The sequence below is a fragment of the Cnephaeus nilssonii genome, assembly GCF_951640355.1.
Source record: "Cnephaeus nilssonii genome assembly, chromosome: 4".
In the NCBI taxonomy this organism is placed as follows: Eukaryota; Metazoa; Chordata; class Mammalia; order Chiroptera; family Vespertilionidae; genus Cnephaeus; species Cnephaeus nilssonii.
In genome coordinates this window covers 25,528,097-25,548,492 of record NC_137075.1, presented here as the reverse complement: position 1 = coordinate 25,548,492, position 20,396 = coordinate 25,528,097, and the positions used below count along the sequence as shown (strand labels likewise).

At 39.8% G+C, this 20,396-nt stretch overlaps 1 protein-coding gene across 6 annotated transcripts in view; it reads right to left on the bottom strand.

Annotated features, from left to right (window-relative positions):
- HEATR5A (HEAT repeat containing 5A) overlaps positions 1–20,396 on the bottom strand; it is a 110,628-nt gene that overhangs the window by 16,235 nt on the left and 73,997 nt on the right. For all 6 annotated transcript variants that reach the window (XM_079769912.1, XM_079769910.1, XM_079769909.1 and 3 more), the window contains 8 exons: positions 19,953–20,091; positions 15,550–15,729; positions 13,228–13,467; positions 9,914–10,095; positions 8,377–8,445; positions 6,311–6,490; positions 2,585–2,807; positions 1,260–1,508 (listed from right to left, as the gene is read on the bottom strand). In XM_079769912.1, the coding sequence (XP_079626038.1) occupies positions 1,260–1,508; positions 2,585–2,807; positions 6,311–6,490; positions 8,377–8,445; positions 9,914–10,095; positions 13,228–13,467; positions 15,550–15,729; positions 19,953–20,091 (1,462 nt within the window). The remainder of the gene's footprint in view (positions 1–1,259; positions 1,509–2,584; positions 2,808–6,310; positions 6,491–8,376; positions 8,446–9,913; positions 10,096–13,227; positions 13,468–15,549; positions 15,730–19,952; positions 20,092–20,396) is intronic.

The following is a 20,396-nucleotide window of genomic DNA, read 5'->3' as shown; positions in this document are numbered from 1 at the left end:
GAACAAAATGAACACATAAGAGTTTAAGCTGTATTTTTTTGTAACAACAGAGAGTAATGGAAAAGTATGACATTAAAAGTGAATAATAAGCATAGAATGGATATCTCTATAAAGAATAAAATACACCAGACAAATAATACTTCATTCCCACCCCTTTCTTCTCTATTTTTAAAAAAAATTTAATCTGCGCAAGGTCAGTTACAATGGGGTACATCAAGAATGTGAACTGAGGTAGTTGAGCTGCACAGCTTATACTCATAGTAACTCCGTTGTCCTTCATTCTATAAGTCCTTTTTCGCCCTAACCGGTTTGGCTCAGTGGGTAGAGTGTCGGCCTGCGGACTGAAGGGTCCCAGGTTCGATTCCGGACAAGGGCATGTACCTTGGTTGCGGGCACATCCCCAGTAGGAGGTGTGCAGGAGGCAGCTGATCGATGTTTCTCTCTCATCGATGTTTCTAACTCTCTATCCCTCTCCCTTCCTCTCTGTAAAAAATCAATAAAATATATTTTTTAAAAAAGTCCTTTTTCAAAAAGCTCTCATGTCAAGACAAATGGAAGCAAAATTTTAACATACCAATGATATAGGAAATCTGGTTATGTCTGGCCTTGGAAGGAATAGAAACTCTATGACCCAAAAAGCTTACTTAATTTAATAACCTTCAAAACCCTCACATTAAAAAAAAAAAAAATCCACACAAAAAAACCCTCCTCATATTTCATTTAATAAAAAACTTCTTTATAGGTAATGAAAGAAGTAGATAAAATATGAAAACCATTGATTCCATTTATTCTAGAAACTCACTGTACCTTTGAAAGATACTTTACTTTAAAAATAAAGTTCCAGGAAAGAAAAAAAAAGGGGGTTAAACTTCATAAATGTAAAAATCTCATTTATCTTTGACATTAAATATTTGTTTGCCATTCTGTACCTTTGAGCATACTTTTCTAATACCTTGCAATTCTTGAGAATAGGGGGAAGGAATGACCCCCCAGTACAGCTGTAGATATCACATGGGTCTTTTAAAAATTCTGTGAAAGAACTAGACTTCTCTTGCAATTTCTACAATTCTAAAGTGAGGTTATAATGGAATTCTAGACTTAACAATTAAATTTGCAATTTTATAAAACGTATACAAGTTTACTCAGTTATACCAAGACTATCACTAACACCTAATACAGCCACAAAGAGCTGACAGGCAGCGAGGCACAGTTCAAGAAAAACGCTGTAGGGTTGGAAGCTTGGAAGCTCTTTTACTGACCTAAAATAAGATGGAATCGATCAGAGTAGACATCCTCAGGGGACTTTGCTATAGTCCCAGAGGATGATCCCTGACACATGGAAGTTGGTGTTACAGGCCTGGAGAGATTGGATGCTCCTTCATCTGGGTCAGCAACGACGAAGCCTGTGCTTGTAAGCCACAGTGCTGTAGCGTGGAGGATAAGCGCCCACGAATTGTTATAATGCAATTTTGCATTTTCACTAGTCTCTGCTGTATAGAAAGCACCACCTACAAAAAAGGGGAAGCAAACAGTTTCAGGAGGAATAACAAAGCTATGAAATACTACTTCATACCCATCAGATTGTTAACAATTAAGTATAACATATAATGGTGGGGAGATATAGTGAAACAGAAACATCCTATGTTTCTTTTAATTTTTTTTTCATCTATCTGTCCTATTTTCCCAGTACCATTTATTGAGTAGACCAAGCATGTAAACTCAAAGGCTAATACAGGCCAAATAAACAAGGTTTAAATTTATGTGGGCCGCAAAAAACACACACACAAAAGCCTCAATTTTCACAGAAACTGTAGATTTTGAATAGTATAAAAAAAAAAGAACAAGAGCAATGATAAAATTAATGTTTTCTTCCTGACACTTGGCATCTCTTCTCTGCTACTATCTTTCCTACTTCGGGGGAAATCTTGTTCGCTGTGATTACTTTCAAAACTGACCCAAGGTGAACATCGGTTATTCTGGATCTGACAGGAGACTTATTTCCCTTCATAACTGCAAATAACTGCTCACACTGTTATATTGGCTGGGCCACAAAAATATTTGTTGTGGACCGCGTGCGGCCCGCGGGGCCGTGAGTTTGACATGCTTGAAGTAGACGGTCTTTACCCCACTGTATGTTCTTGCCTTCGTTATCAATTATTAATGACCATATACACGTGTGTTTGTTTCTGGGCTCTCTAGTCTGTTCTATTGATATATATGCCTGTTTTTATGCCAGTACTATGCTGTTTGATTACTATGGCCTTGTAGTTTAGTTTGGTATCCGGTAGTGTGATTAAAAAAAACTTGGCATAAAAACAGAAACATGTTGTTTCATGTAACATAAATAGTTATAACCACTTTGGAGACCAATTTGCCAGTATCGTGGGAGTTGAGATATGCATGCCTCATGACATAGTCAATCAACTTCAGTGTGTCTAACCTGAGGCAACTCTCACATGCTCATTCTATGAATGAAAATTATTCTGGGAAAAATATTTCAGATAAACATTACCTGCTAAGTAAAGGAAAAGTGTTGAGAAGTTACTGTCACTCTAGGAATTATGTAAACATTTTACCCTCTTACCTTCAATAGGAAGTTGGGAGGCAAATTCTGAAGGCAGAGTTAGGAGGGCAAAATCCTGCAGCGCAGCAAGCCAGAGCCTACTTAGAGTGCCCAGGTCTGTGTGGACCAAGTCAAGCAGTCCAGGTGATGAGTCTGACCCATTTCTAACACTCTCTTCTGGACAGGAGGTAGTCTTCAGAGGTTGTTTGTTGTTTTTATGTCTTTCTACAGCGATTATGTAGACCTGTTAAAAATTAATTTGTGAATAGGAAGATCTTGTGCCTGTTTAAAAGGTGCTATAATATTTTATCTTGCTGAGGAGGCAGACTTACCTTTGAGTATATTGGACCTGAAATGGGTTGCAATACCAAAAGTTATACATGTGTAACCATATACTAGTACACAAAAATGGGGTAGAGAGATCCAATGAGAAACATCAGGGATAAAAATCTGTGGTAAACATGCTGCCACTCTGTACTTTCACAATGATATCTGTAACTAAATGATCTCAGCACTCTTTCTCACTAAGCCTTATTATGGCCTTAAAATCCATCTCAACGTAAGATTTCAGGTGGCCATCTCTGAACCGCAGTAGACTGAAATACTAAAAGTACTTTCTTTCAAAGTTACCACTAAATCACTACAAGAAGTTTTACATACATAAACTTAACATGGACTGTTTATAGGACTACTAGAGGCCCGATGCACGAAATTCGTGCAAGAGTACGACTTCCTTCCCCAGGCTGCCGGCACCAGCTTCCCTCTGGCACCTGGGACCCAGGTTTCCCTCCGGCCCCGGCTTCATCCGGAAGGACGTCCAGTCTAATTAGCATATTACCCTTTTATTGTTATAGACTAGAGGCCTGGTGCATGAAAATTCGTGCACTGGGGGGGGGGGGGGGTCCCTCAGCCTGGCCTGCACCCTCTCACAATCCAGGACTCCTCGGGTAGGGTCCCTAGGATTGGCCTGAGATCAGGGCCTATGGGGGCTTTCCTTCCCCGGGCTGCAGGCAGCTGACCCCACCCCCGCCGCTGCCACTGCTTGCCATCTGTGCGGCACTGCCCCCCTCCCCTGCCACCGGTGGCCTCCCTCTGCAGGCGACAGGCTGGGGTGCAATGGCTTGGCTGGCCTGGGCCTCCCTCTTTCTTTGCTGTGGGGCGGGGCCAGCCCTGCGAGGGGCCGTCTGCCTACCTGATCACCCCTAACCGCTCGCCTACCTACCTGATCACCCTTAACCGCTGGTCTGCCTACCTGATCACCCCTTACCACCCTGCCTGCCTGCCTGATTGCCCCTAACCGCTTGCTTGGGGATGGGGCCAGCCCGGCATGGGCTGTCTGCCTACCTGATCTCCCCTAACCGCTGGTCTGCCTACCTGATCACCCCTTACCACTCTTGCCTGCCTGCCTGATCACCCCTAACCACTCTGTCTGCCTGCTTGATTGCCCCTATCCACTTGCTTGGGGGCGGGGCCAGCACTGACTTCCGGTTGGTAAGCCTCTGGTCATTACTGGTTGTTACGACGCAGGGTTTTTATATATTAGGATAGGATGTTAAAGTATTCAACATAGTACACGAACTGATTGTACTACCTCTTTATCTACAGATCTAAGATCTAGTAATCTGAAAAAAATGTAAATTTCTGGAAAACTAATCTGGTGGCAAAACTGACTGAAGTTATGTGAGGCTATTCATCCAACACAGTGTGACATTCAAACATTTTATTACAGATATAGTAATGTGTTTGATTATAGATTCCATATTGCTCCACACTTCCCGGATGAATACATGGAATATGTAATATATATTACTTTTTGAAAATCCCCCAAATCTGAATTCTAACTATTATCTGGAGCCAAGGATTTCAGATAGCAGATTATGAATCTCCTTTATACAGAATCTGTTGGTCAGTCATTATCTTTACTGAGGAGACAATAGGAGGAGGTAATGGGCTTAAGCAAGAGCACAGAGATTCAAACTATTATAAAGAACACTATATAAGAGAATTAACTGTAAAATAGGTTATGGAGACTAGAGCTAAAAGCATTTATTTATTAAATCTTTATTGTTGAAAGTATTACATATGTCCCCATTTTCCTCCCATTGGCCCCTTCTAGCCACCCCCCCCCCAACCTCGCCCCACCCCAGGCCTTCACCACCCTATTGTCTGTGTCCATGGGTTATGCATATATGCATACAAGTTCTTTGGTTGATTTCTTCCCTCCCACCCACCCACCCTGCCTTCCCTCTGAGATTCAACAGTCTGTTTCATGTTAGAAGCATATATTTAAATGTTTAAATATCTGCTTAAACATTTCCATTTAAAAGCACAAAGAGCTGATTGTTAAAGATAGATCCAGCTTATTAAATCTAACCAGAATTACTTTTTTAAAAAATATGTTTTTATTGATTTCAGAAAGGAAGGAAGAGACAGAAACATTAACATGAGAGAGAATCATCAGTAGGCTGCCTCCTGCAGGATAGAGCCCCAAACCTGGGCAAGTGCCCTGACCAGGAATCAAACTAACCACCTGGTTCACAGGTTGACGTGCAACTACTGAGCTACTCCAGCCGGACCAGAACTACTTTATTTTTAAAAATATTTTTTTATTGATTTCAGAGAGAAAAGGAGAGGGAGAGAGAGATAGAAACATCAATGATGAGAGAGAATCATTAATTGGCTGCCTCCTGCATGCCCCATACTGGGGATCGAGACTCAACCCAGGCATGTGCCCTTGACCAGAATCAAACCCGGGACCCTTCAGTTTGTAGGCAAAGCTCTATCCACTGAGCCAAACCAGCTAAGGCCAGAACTACTTCTTAATCAAGATTTATCAACCCTAGCCCTGGCCAGGTCGCTCAGTTGGTTAAAGCATGCTCGTGAAATGTCAAGGTTGCAGGTCTGATTCCTGGTCACAGCATATACAAGAATTAACCAATGAATTAATAAATAAGTGGAACAACAAATCGATGTTTCTCTCTCTCTCTGTCTAAAAAACTCTTGGTTTCATTAATTAAAAAAGATTTGTTAAAACTAAATAATGAAAAAAATTCTATAATCTTCAGGTTTTAATTAGTTATATTAGCTATATTGGAGGAAACCCTTTCTTTCATATTGATTAATTCTTTCAGTTGTAATGTAAAACTAGACACATTCATTAAAATGATATATGAACCCAGATTGGCCAAGTTTGGTAACTGCTAAAGCTGGTTGATGGGTATAAGTAGGTTCATTACACTATTATAACCACTTTCATATCTGCTTAAACATTTCCATAGTAAATTTAAAAAAATAGAGTTTTCTCCCTGATTAGAAAAGTTAAGCATTTTTTTGTATAAGATTTCTTAATCTTAGAAAAAAAATTACTTATTATTTAATATTCAAAAGTCATCTATAAAACAGTATACAAAATTAAAGTATGTGTTATAGTATTAATAGAATATACAAGCAAACCTACATTTCTAGAAGTTCAGATTTCAATAAAAATTAATTTTCATTGGCTATCATAAAGTCTGTCTGGCTCAAGACTGAATGCCCCTGTTGACAGCAGCAGATAACAGACAATGAAGAACACTTTAGAAAGCTTGGCCAAAATATCAATTAATATACAATAAATTATATGTTGAAAGCCTTTTGTTAACTTTAAAAAAGGACTTATTTGTGTTTTAAAAAGTTAATTTCAATTTATGGCCTAAGCTGTTTATTAACAACTTCCAAAATTCCCATTACAAATTAAGAAGTACTAACCTCTGCCCAGGCTTTTAGCACAGCTAAGATCTCCATGGTAGAAGCACTTTCATTATATAAGTGACTTAGAGCTTCTTTTCCAGCCTGTATTTTTGTTAATGATGAAACAAGCAAATGATGAACTCTTCGGAGATCATTAAGGTCACTTACAACTCCACTTGCTATCCAGGCACTGCAAACCTGGTTTTTAAGAAAATAAGAAGTTACATTTAAAAATTATAAATATGTTCCTGTAAGTTCAACAGACCTCACCTAAATCTTAGGAATCTAGTCAATGAAATCACCTTGCTATCAAGAAACCCAATGAGAAGCTGCTTATAATGATACTCAAAAGCCAGCATTTCAAAAGGAAATGAAGTCTAAGGTTGAAGCAAGGACACCAGTACTAATTAGTACATAGAATCAAAGAGATTCAGAAAGTACCACTTTCATAAATGTTTGGATTAACATTTAAATTAAATCTTCAGTCCTGATTATTTCATCTTATTATTTTAAAATTTGAGATTGTGCCTGGCGTGGCTCAGTGGTTGACCACTGACCTATGAACCAGGTCACAGTTTGATTCCTGCTCAGGGCACTTGCAGCTCAGTCCCCAGTGGGGGGCATGCAGGAGGCAGCTGATCAGTGATTATCCCTCATCATTGATGTTTCTGTCGGTCTCTCCCTCTCCCTTCCTCTCTGAAATCAATAAAAATATATATTTAAAAAAACCCACACTGAATTGTGTGGTTACTTAATGTAACTTTCTTAAAAGATAAAGCATCTAACACTAAAACCCCAAAGAAGATTTTGATTCTTTTGGAAATAAGGTATTAAAAATTTCTTTAAAAATTTTAAAATATAAACATAATTAATAAATTTCCAATGCAAAAAGTTTACTCAATTATCAGGGATGTTTATGGTTTTCTAAGGTGTCATGGTATTTATCTTCTTCTAGAGAAAATTTTACCTTTTCCATCTATTTAATCACTTCCTGCCCCATTTCACAAAATTTCAAGTGACTTACAGCAGAAACACATATAATAAAGTGATTGAAAAATTAAAGACTCACTACAGCCCTGACCTTAGTTGGTTGAGTGTCGTCTGTGCACCAAAAGGTTGCCAGTTCGATTCCGGTCAGGACACATGCCTGGGTTATGGGCTCAGTCCCCAGTAAGTGGCGTGCAGGAGGCAGCCAATCAAATATTTCTCTTTCTCATGGATGTTTCTCTCTCTCTTCCTTCCTCCCTCTCTCAAATCAATTAAAAAAACACACAAACCCTCTGGTTTGAAAAAAAAGAGGCTCAATACAACATTGAAACAATTCAGGCACTCAAACGCTTCCTAAATACAACTGAATAAAATAAAGTTGAAAGACCTGACTAAAACCAATCTTTTATTATGTTTATAATTAACTCAATTCAAGCTAGTTCTGCTTTTAATAATTTCAGGTCATGCAGGGCTGGATTTTGAGTGTTTGACAGCCACTCCAAGAAAAATACCTGTTTAGAATGGTATATTATATGGGACTTTGATATGTAAAAAAGCATTCAATCTCACTTGAAATACAAATCTAAACTAGTATATTGATATACCCTTTTTACTCCATCACATACACAAAAACCTAAATGTTTGACAACTCACAAAATTGCTCAGACTATGGAAAAAATTGCTCAGACAATAATGCTTGCATACAGTACTGTTAGGAGATGAAATTGGTAAACCCCTATAATATACTCTTTAACTCAGCAATTCAATTTTGGAGTTTATTTTACAGATAAGATTGCACCAAGTCAAATGATCTATGCAGAAGGCCATTCACTCTATCACTATTTGAAATAGCAAACCATTAAAAAAAACCCATTTATTTGTCACCCATAAATTATGACTTATCCATATACTGGATTAACATGCAGTTACACGAAAGGGAGAGGAAGTTCTCTAAATTTAAAAAGTAAAGGAGAAGGAACAGCTGAGATTAAGTAACAGAAAACTATAATACAGAACCCCGGTATCAAATAATAGCTAGAGAATTGCTTCCGAAGAGAGGGTTTTATTTGTTAAGCTTTGTCTTTTTAGGCATTTACCTGACATGCTTTGGCAGTGACATCAGGTGCTGTCTCTGAAGTGAAGGCTGGTCTAAGTGCTGCTCCTACCTGGCAAGAAATTATATGACATATCAAGGTCAATAAGTAAGACAGCACAAGCGTCCTCTTTTTAATGTTATTAAAATTATTTGTTTATAGCAGGTATTATGAAGAACACTTGTTGTTTTTCTACCCGGTATATTGTCCTTTGCTTTTACCTAATAGCATCCCAATTTTCCTTTCTGGAACCTTCTCTCTCCCCAAATCTTAGCCCATGTTGTGCTATGGAGCTGACAGCACTGCCTGGCTCCAGAGACCCATGCTGGGACAACGAAAGTTCCCCTTAAGACTTGCTGGGAGTACTGGGAAAGCACAATCTATGTAAGATTCTGGTTGCTTCTTAGAGAACCATCTTGATAGAACTTGGAGAGAGCAAATTTGAGAATAAAGCCAGTGTGGAACCAAGAAGAGCCAAATACAATTTCTGAAAACAATTTTCCTTTTCTGCTGAGTTGTATTTATTCTATCATTTGCAGTTTTAAGAGGACTACAAATACAACAGAGCTCCCCTTAATTAAGTTGAATTATAATATTTTATACTAATATGATAGTTCTATGTACTGCCACTCCCTTCTTTTTGCTTTCTCCTCAAGCATACTTGGCATCACCAGCTGGGAAGACATGATGGGAGATTGCTAACTAACTGGTGAACTGCTCTGGTCTTCCTAACTGCTACCTGTCAGGAACTGTCTCTGGCCCTAGCTGGTGTGGCTCAGTTGGTTGAGTGTCCTCCTGTGCACCGAAGGGTCTCGGGTTCAATTTCTGTTCAGGGCATCTACCCTGGTTGTGTGCTTGATCCCTGGTTGGGGTGCATGTCAGGGTATGTGTGGGAGGTAGTTGACCGATGTTTCTCTCTTTCTTTCTCTAAAATCAATAAAAGTATATTAAAAAAAAAGAAAAAGAAGCTGCCTCTGAATCATAATGAGAGGTACTCTGGGATAAATGCTGCAGGATTATGTGTGATGTAACGTGATAATTCTGTTATCTTACTGGTTCTTCCAAATGGCTCAATGCATCAAACACCAGTTAAAAAGTTTACAGTACTAGAACCCTGAACTCTTTTCTAAGTCCAGAAAAACAATGAAGGTGGTTATATCTACTCTAGGAACAATGATTTGCAAATAGAACATGCATGTAGCCTAAACAAAATGTTTAGTAATAATTTAGTGTTATTTTAAGCTTATTCAGATATTTTGTAAAAATTTAATTACTAAAGTTCTTTATTTCCCAATATTACCATGAAGATGTTAATTATTAAAATTAATCTTTAAAGTTATAAAAGACCTTTTTAAGTACTATTTTGCTTTTACATGAAGATTTCTTCTTCAAACATATACATTTTCTAAATACTAATTATAATGGTGATATATAAGCAGAAATATACACTTATTTATGTATTAAAAGATGACATGCCAATTAGTTTAATAGGCTTTTTATCTGGGTGTTTAATAATTCATCTCTTGCAGAAAGTGCTTACATTGGCTTGATACTGTTCCAGAATCACGTGTCCTGGAAACTCTGGTTCTGGAATAGTTGCAAATCGCCGAATAACAATTAACAACGTTTGAAGGCCAGAAAGACGGAGCTGGTCACTATGATCGGTGGCAGCCATAAAAGCCATGCGAATTAAGTCGGCAAGATGCAGCACCAAAAAGTCATCTGCAAGATTAAAAAAATCTTATCAAGGAAAAGTGTATGCTGGAGCTAAGATTTATGTTAAGTTTTTAATTTAATTTCATAATCTAGACTTTCTTTTAAGTACCTCTGATTTAATTTACTGTTTTATTTTACCATTTGTTAAATACAAACTTGAAAGCTGGATATACTCCACCACTGTAAGTACTCACACACAAGAACACTATTCCAAAGCAAGTAGTTTTACAGCTATTCAAAAACCAAAGGCAGAATTATTATCCTTTAAAAGAGTGCTAAAGGTACCTTCAATAAAAATTATGTTCAGACTTTCTGATAAAAGTACATTAGAAGATACTTAGGAGACTGGGTTTTGATGAATTAGTCAGTAATTTATTCCCTTTACGTCAAGTTGAAGCTAAAACACAATGTTCCTTTAAAAAATAGTTTTATGGCCCTACCCAGTTAGGCTAGTGGATAGAGTGTTGGCCCACAGACTGAACAGTCCTGGGTTCGATTCCAGTCAAGGACACATACCTCAGTTGCAGGCTTGATCCCTGGCACAGGTTGAAGCGTGTGCAAAGAGGCAACCAACTGATGTGTCTCTCTCACATAGATGTTTTTCTCTCTGTCTATCCCCTTCCCTTTCACTCTCTCTAAAAATCAATGGAAAAATATCCTTGGGTGAGGATTAATAAAAAATAAAAGTTTTATGTAGTGTTTTAAATGAACTAGATTATCTTGTTTCTGCATGTCTTGCCACACATACAAGTGATGGGAATATACAAAAATTAGTCACTATAAAATCGTATATAATAAAAGCCTAATATGCAAATCGACCGAACGGCGGAATGACTGGCAGAACGACTGGTCGCTATGATACGCACTGACCATCAGGGGGCAGATGCTCAACACAGGAGCTACCCCTGGTGGTCAGTGCGCTCCCACAGGGGGAGTGCTGCTCAGCCAGAAGCCGGGCTCACAGCTGGCGAGTGCAGCAGTGGTAGAAGCCTCTCCCGCCTCAGTGGCAGGGCTAAGGAGCAGCTAGCCGAGTGGTAAAGAGCAGCGAGCAGGCAGGTGGTAAGGAGCGAGGGGTCCTGGGCTGCGAGAGGAATGTCCGACTGCCGACATCCCACGAGGGGTCCTGGACTGTGAGAAGGCGCAGGCTGGGCTGAGAAGACCCCCTCCCCCCTCAGTGCTCAGATTTCGTGCACCGGGCCTCTAGTTATAAATAAAAATTCTTTTCATTCCTACAACACATTGTTTGGCGTAGTAATTCTAATTCTACCAGGGAAAAACATAAGACATTCATTTAACAATGTTCCAGCAATAAAATGTTTAGGGTACAAGTAATTTTTACCTAAAATATATTTGAGACTAATTCAAAAAATAGCTATAGGCCACACTGAAAAAACCAACTCATATTGGTAAGTGCCAATTACAATTTTAATTGGGAGCACAGGAATCAGTAAGCATCTATGATATACTGATTTTATACTATCAGTATCTAGCACATGCTCATCACAAATAAGAGACGCAATAAATCACTGAAACAAAGATATCTAATTCATATGCTCAGGCTGGCGACAGAAACATTTTGCTTTATAATTCTTTTGATTGGTAAAGAACATTTTCAAGGCATTCAGGTATGGGCATTGCTCCTTTGAACATGTACTGAAGTGAATTAAAAAATCAGACATCGAACCATAACACATATATTTAAGTAAAAATAATGAAACTGAATAAAAGGTTAAAATGGTCTTATAACTGTTTCCATTGAGATAGGCTCAAATGTTTTCTGAGTAATATCCATGGAAACAAAACAATCTACACGTAAAATTGTTCTAAGTTATAACTCAGAAAATAAATTTTGGGAAGTAGCTAACACACATACTACTTTCTAAGAACATGATTATTCTCTATAAACTTAACTCATTCCATAAATCCATTAATCAAGTTGTGAATATCAAGTTAAGAAACTTAATAATTAAAAATGTATTTAGACATTAAAAATATACTATGCTTACTGTTTATGTAAAGGTATAGTCAGTTTCATAACTGATTTGGAAGAATAACTTTTTTTTTTCTTTATTGATTAAGGTGTCACATACTTGTCCTCATCCCCCAATTCCCATCCCCCACCCTTCCCCACGGATGCCCCCACCCACCTGTTGTCCTTAACCATTGGTTAGGCTCATATGCATGCACACAAGTCCTTTGGTTGATCTCTCCCCCCTCCCCCCACCTTCCCCTATCCTCCCTCTGAGGCTCGACAGTCCGATCGATGCCTCCTTGTTTCTGGGTCTGTTCTTGTTCATCAGTCTATGTTGTTCATCATTTCCCCTAGATGAGTGAGATCACGTGTTACTAGAAATATACTTTTAAGAACCGAATGTGAGACCAGCAATAATAGTTATGCTGACAGGCAGATGAATCAGTCTGTAGTAAGTTTCTTTCTGGACCAACAGTTCTTTTGAGACCCAATTTCAATGTCCACCAGTTCCTTATGTGTACATGTCGGCACTGACTTTTCAGCTCTGGATGGTGGACAAATGGTGGTAATGCAGGTCCGACTCCCTCTGGTTTGGTCTCGCCTGGACCCAGGGGCGCGGCCTCACCCGGACTCAGGGGCGCGCGGCCTCACCCGGACCTGGGACCCAGCATCATCCAGGCCCCGGGGTGCGTGGCCTCACCCGGACCCAGGTGTGTGCAGCCTCACCCGGTTCTGGGATCCAGCCTCACCCGGAACCAGGGGCGCGTGGCCTCACCCGGACCCAGGGGCGCGTGGCCTCACCCGGACCCAGGGACGCGTAGCCTCTCCCGGACCCAGGGTCGCGGCCTCACCCGGACCCGGGACCCAGCCTCACCTGGATCCAGGGGCGCACGGCCTCACCCGGACCCGGGACCCAGCCTCACCCGGATCCAGGGGCACATGGCCTCACCTGGACCCGGGATTCAGCTACACCCAGACCCAGGGACGCGTTGCCTCACCCGGACCCAGGGGCGCGTGGCCTCTCCTGGACCCAGGGGCGCAGCCTCACCCGGACCCGGAACTGGAAGAATAACTTTTTAGTTTTATCTTTTAAGTTAATTTAAACATATAAGCAGACAGAATTTCTATGTATAATATTGTTTTTTTTTCATTATTATGCCACTTACTTCTTGAATCCCTTTTTTTCATTTCTTGTGCTAAAGCAATGTCAAAATGTGCGCAGTGTGCACTCTCACACTGGTTAATTATCCTGCAGACACATTCAGCAGCGAAGACTCTAGTGGCCCACCGGGGATTGGTAAAAGGATGGGATCTGTCATCACTTCTGGTGGTCAGAACTGAGGCATCATCCCCTTTATCACCTTCCTCTTCTTGCATTGTATCCACACAAGTTACAGCTGTAAAATCTTTTATCAAGGAAGAGTACATGTAATCACAATCAATTTGAATATATATTTATAAAGGAACACAAATGACTTCAAATTCAGACCAGAATTACTGTTCATCAATCATATATCTTTTAACAATGTAAAGTAATCAAGCCTATTAAATAAACATCATAACAGCGGCATTTAAAGAAATGCTGTTAGAACCATTCTAGGTCAAAGTAAGAAAGTTGCCAAATTATATTCAAAATGAAAAACTGAACATGATACTAGATACTAGGATAATAATAAATTCCCTGTGCTAAGGAAGATCAAAATTCTCTAGTAGGGAGTGTAGTGGATTGTACTAGGTATGCTGTTTTAATACTGTGGCCTTGAATGGATTTATGAAGGTTCCTGAATCCACTGACAATGTCTGAAAGCATTTGTTAGAATAGACCCATTGCTGTCATTGTAGTCTCACACTGCCCTGATAACCAGAGCCACTGACTGAGTAGTGAATTATTTCCTCTTTATACTGTTAGCTTACTAATTCTAGTTAAAAATAAAACTAATGCTATAAAACAAACCAAATTGGTTTTCTTAAGTTATCTTGTATGTCAACATTTTTTGAGTGTGTTATGATAGATAATAAAGTTATGGCAAAGTCCTGTCTTATGACTGAGAAGTCAACAGAAACTGATGCTTTCCTAATAAGAAGGGACAGGGCTAAACTACAAGGTACAAAGAATAAATGGTAGCCCTAGCTGGTTTGGCTCAGTGGATAAGAGCATTGGCCTGAGGACTTAAGGGTCCCAGGTTCGATCCTGGTCAAGGGCACATGCCCGGGTTGCGGGCTTGGTCCCCAGAGGGGGTCGTGCAGGAGGCAGCCGATCAATGATTCTCTCTCATCATTGATGTTTCTATCTCTTTCTTCCTCCCCTTTCCTCTCTGAAATCAATAAAAATATTTTTAAAAAAAGAATAAATAGTAAAATCAAATTGAGCTAGTGAGCTCAGAGTATAAATGTAAAATTAAAAAAAAAGGTAGGTGAGATATCAGAAAAGTGCAATCAACCTGTTTTGTCTAGGCACATACACATTTTCTTTCAAAGGAAAGAAGTCCTTGTAAGTTCTTAAGTAGTAGAGATAGAAGAAAGCATTAAAGGAAATGTGGAAAATAATGATTGAAAGAGCAGGTCTAAATCACTGGAAGAGAAGAGGATCATTAAGGATCGAGGTAAACAGTGAAGATTGTAAAAATAAATAAAAATCCCAGAACTTTGTTATCTTTCTCCCTTTCACATAATTGTAGAGATCAGAGCTACATTAAATTATAAGATTCAAGCAACTGAGTTGAGAGTTACTGAAATATAGTAAGAAGTTGGGTTTTAAAATACTGCAAGCTAAGGTTTGAATCCATCTCTGTGTGTCTTTGGGCAATTACTTAACCTTTCCAAGACTTGATTTCTGTGTAAAATGGAATAATACTGCCTACACATAGGATGATTAAATGGTTAAATAAGATCAAATATGTACAATACCTAGAACAGAATTGGTTTCTATCTTCTTTCTTTCTCTAATTTTCTTTTTTTAAATATGTTTTTATTGATTTCAGAGAGAGGATTTCTTACTCAAAGGATATAAAAGTTTAAAGATTCTAATACACTTTCTCACCAACAATTATCTTATACTAGCAAAGACACTGGGAAATAACACTAATTTCAAACACTATTTGAAACTAACATTATTAAGAATGGAGAAACTGACTTGCTAAAATTGTCATAACCGTTGATGAATTTTCTATTATGTTGACTCAAGGCAATTCCTCAAATATTTATTGCATGCATGTAAACAAATGATGGGGCTATAAGTTAGCTCATCCTTTTTATAGCATAATGACTCTACGTTTTAGTTTGTTTTACACAGGAAAGTCATATAAGACAACAACAACAAAAAAGCAGGCTTATTACGTGCTAGACTTGAACACTAGCACTTGAAGAAAGCCACAAATATTATAATCTAAATATTCAGACAAGATTGATAAATAATCACTGGCAAACAACTTTATATAACAATTTTACTTTCAATTTTATTATTTCAATCGGTAGTCGCCAGTACTTACCTGCTGATGCAGCAAGTACATCTTTACAAAGTTTCAACCAAAAGGAAAGTTTGTCCACTGCCATAGATGTGAGCATATGATTTAAAGTCTCTTTGATATCATGGCACAATTTCTGATCTGTCTCTTTGTCTAGTAAGGTCAGTAATGCCCCTTCAAGGCCCACTTCCCTGATGTTAGCATCTGACAAGAAGAAAATCGATGATCTAAGTAATACAGAAAACAAAACTGCCATATGAGAAGCACACACATTCAGTAGTTATTAAAATATTACGTTCTAGTATATTTTAAAGAAATAGTCCAAATACTGTGCCTTAACCTACTGAGGTCTATTTAATTCAGTTAGTTTGGTGTTATTCACGGTAATAACTAGTTATTTTTTGTGTGCAATGTTATTGAAAGATAAGTCTTTATTGAGACTTATTAATATGTTTTCCTTAAATTAGATAAACATTTAACCCAATTAACGTTCAATACTTAATTAAGCTTTCCTTATTCTGGTAAGGAAAAGGTTTTAAATTTATTAACATCAGAGTAAAACTCAGAAAATACCTCCTGTATAGAGAACAGTGTTTAATTACTACAACTAAGCCATTGAGGAACTAAAGAACACTACTAAATTAATATAAATTACTACACAATATTCTCATTGCAAAGTAATAAAGCATCTCAAGGAGAAATATAAGTCTTGATCTAGCATCTATTTCCTATAATTCTGAAAATGCTAAAAGAACACATTTTCTCTTAAAGATTTAACTCACCTAGCATTTATTTTCTAAAGATTTTTTCCACTATTAGACTATTTTAAAAGAGGAATGATTTTTTAAAGTTCGAAAGGAAGTGGTAGGAATGTTTCCAATTAGGGGTCTAAAGAGACAGAATAACCAATGCAATGTGTGAGTCATGACTGAATCCTAAATTTGGGTGGGATTGATGGGAGTAGGAATGAGTCATAAAAGACTTTTTTTTTTATATAACTGGGGAAATTTGTGTCAGAAGTATATATTCTATGATGTTACTAAAATCACTGTTAATTTTATTAGGCGTGGAAATGATGCATGGTCATATAAGAGAATGTCCTTCCTGGAAAATGTAAACTAAGGCATTTTACATAGGGGTGCTTGATTTAGGGGTACAAACTGTCATAATGTTTGCAACTTGCTTTGAGATGGTTTGGCAAAAGGTTTATATATCTGTATGTATGGAAAGAGAGAAAAAGATATGAGTGTCATAAAGTTACTAAGAAGGCGAATCTGTATGTTCAATGTACATTTCTATAAACTTTTCCATGAGTTTAAAAACTTAAAAAATTAAAAAAAGGAATTAGATATGAATTCTTCACTATAATTTTACTTGCATAGCCAATTCAATCTATAATAATAAAAGGGTAATATGCTAATTAAACCGGACATCTTCTGGACATCATTTCGGATGTCCTTCCTGATGAAGCCGGGCCGGAGGGAAGCCAGCCTGGGTCCCGGGTGCCTATGGGAAGCCCTAGAGAAGCCAGCCCGGGTCCCGGGTGCCTATGGGAAGCCCTAGAGAAGCCAGCCCGGGTCCCGGGTGCCTGCGGACGGCTGGAGGAGGGAAGCAGCATGGGTCCCGGAGGGAAGCCAGTGCTGGCAGCCGGGAGAAGGAAGGCCTACTCTTGCACGAATTTTCGTGCATCGGGCCTCTAGTAATTCTAGGAACACGTACCAGCATATGGACACAATCAAAGCCTAAAGCAACAGATGTAGGTAATTTCAATGGTGAATATAAACCAAAGGTCATTTGGAGAGAATATCTCACATAGTTATGAGATTAACATATTTTTGATTAAGGTTAAGTAATTACAGAACAGTTCTCAAATGAGTTGTGCAACCTGTCTGATGACTATTAGCATACTAGTTCAGCAATGTTGATTAACTCAAGTCAGAGTAAAAGTTTAAATAATAAAACTGTTATTTAAAAAGCACAGCATTAGAGTAAAACATATTACAGATTTGAGAGCTTTAGATATTGGAAAGCTTTGTGAAGTCTGAGACCTAAAAGTGTGACAGCACCTTGGAAACTGTATATATATATATATAATACACACACACACACACACACACACACACACACACACACACACACATAGAGGCCCAGTGCATGAAAATTCATGCACTTGGAGAGGGGGGGTCCCTCAGCCCGCCCTGTACCCTCTCGCAGTTCAGTACCTCTCAGGGGATGTCCACCTGCTGGCTTAGGCCTGCTCCCAGGGGGATTGGGCCTAAGCTGGCAGTCAGACATCCCTCTGGCAGCCCGGGGGCTCTTGGGGAATGTCCACCTGCCAGCTTAGGCCCGCTCCCCAGGGGATCGGGCCTAAGCCATCAGTCAGACATCCTTAGCGCTGCCGCAGAGGCGGAAGAGGTTCCCACCACCGCCGCTGCACTCGCAGCCATGAGCCCGGCTGTGGCTAAGCTTACCTCCCCTGTGGGAGTGCACTGACCTCCAGGGGGCAGCTCCTGCGTTGAGAGTCTGCCCCCTGGTGGTCAGTGTGTGTCATAGCGACTGGTCGGTCTGCTGTTAGGGTCAATTTGCATATTACTCTTTTATTATATAGGAGGATATATATATATAATATATATATAATCCTACCTAATAATAGACAAATATGCAAATTGACCATACCTCTGACACACCCACAAGCCACACCCACAAGCCACACCCACCATCCAATCAGAGCGAGTATGCAAATTAACCCATCCAAGATGGCTACAGCCACAGAGAGCAAGGTTTCCAAGGCAACAGAGGGAAAAAAGCTTTCCGCCAGCCATTGCAGGCCTAAGCCTCCACTCAAGCTACAAAGTTTCAATTATAGAAGGTAAACAAATTCAAACAGAAATGGTGTCAGAATGGAGCTTGAGAGAGCAAGCCAGGGTTGCCACCGGCAACAGGGGAAGCAAAGCTTTCCGCACACCCTGGCCGGGCTCACCCGCTTAAGGCAACAAAGTTTCAATTATAACCCCAACACAAATGGCTGCCGCCGCAGAGGGAGCCCCAGGCTTGGCTCCGCTCCAGGCTACAAAGTTTCAATTGTAGAAGGAAAATAAATTCCAGATACCAGGGCCTCCACTTGGGTTGCCAGGGGGCGTGGCCAGCCTGCAAACCACCACAGGCCCCTCGCTCAGGCCGCCCCACACCCCAAGGGAACCCCCACCCTGATCAGGGACACCCTTCAGGGCAAACCAGCTGGCCCCCACCCCTGTACCAGGCCTCTATCCTATCTAATAAAAGTAATATGCAGATTGACCATCACTCCAACACACAATATAGCTGCCCCATGTGGTCAAAGATCCTGCCCCCATGTGGACACAAGATGGCCAGTCGGAGAGGGCAGTTGAGAAGGACCAGGCCTGCAAGGGAGGGCAGTTGGAGGTGATCAACCCTGCAGGAGAGGGCAGTTAGGGGTGACCAGGCCAGCAGAGGAGGGAAGTTGGGGGCAAACAGGCTGGCAGCAGAGTGGTTAGGGGGTGATCAGGCTGGCAGGCAGAAGCAGTTAGGGGCAATCAGGAAGGCAGGCAGGCAAGCAGTTGGGAGCCAGCAGTCCTGGATTGTGAGAGGGATATCCGACTGCCCACCGGGATCGGGCCTAAACGGGCAGTCAGACATCCCTCCAGGGGTCCCAGATTGGAGAGGGTACAGGCTGGGCTGAGGGAAAACCCCCTCCGTGCACGAATTTCGTGCACCGGGCTTCTAGTATATATATATATAAAAAATATGATATCATTACTATTTTTGTAGGATGTAGGATGTTTGGATTTATATGTGTGTTTGGGTTACTTAATTTTAAAATAAAGGGATATACACTTAAAAACAAATCTTACTGGCTAAGAAATCCTTTAATTCATTTCTCAAATATAGAAGAGGCCTAAAAATCCTTTAATTTGAAGCAGATTCATCTATGGTGAATTTTATTAAATGAGATTTTGGGAGAAGAAAGGCACATATAATAAATTACTTAAGGGCTAAATCCAATTTCAATGGACTACTGTGAAAAAACTTGCTCTAAACCCAATGGCTCTCAAACTTCAGTATACATTAACACAGGGACTATAAAGACACAGAAAACAGATTGCTGGGCCCATTCCCAGACTTTTGCTTTAGCAGATATGGGATGGGACCAATGGTCTGCATTTCTGACAAGTTCCCAGGTGAGGTGGATGTTGCTGGTTTGGGGGCCTAAGTTTGAGAACCACTGTTCTAAACCAGTAACATCAATGGTTGAAATGATAATATTGTGAGCAATTGTCTCTTGTAGTAGGTTTAAGACATATTATATATTCACTTTCAAATTGTGATTTAAAAACTCATGTTTACACGTAAGATTTAAGATGAAAACAATCACTTGAGCTGGAGATAATGTTGATAAAAAGAATTACCTGGAGTCAACTCTTCTCTGCTATCCTTAGCAAGCGTAACAGCATGTTCTGAAACTTCAGCTGCCTCTCTCTGCACAAGCTGACGTAAACAAGCCAGTACTGCTCTTCTCAGTAACAAATAGGGACTGCAAAGATTCACCTGGAAAATACCATTTGGGAACTGAAAGAGCCGAAATTCTTGCTAGCACTCAGTAAGTCTAACAGATATTCACTGGACCCCTCCTCATTCTGTCCAGCCCATCAGTGGGTAGGATGCAACTTATTAATGAAATACACAGACATTCAAATATTCTAGTGTATCTTTTTTAATTGTTTAAAGTATTATATATGTCTCCTTTTCCCCCGATTGACCCCTCCTCAGCCACTCCCACCTCCCAGGACAAGCCCCCACCGCCCCAGTGTCCGTGTCCATTGGTTATGCTAATGTGCATGCATATAAGTCCT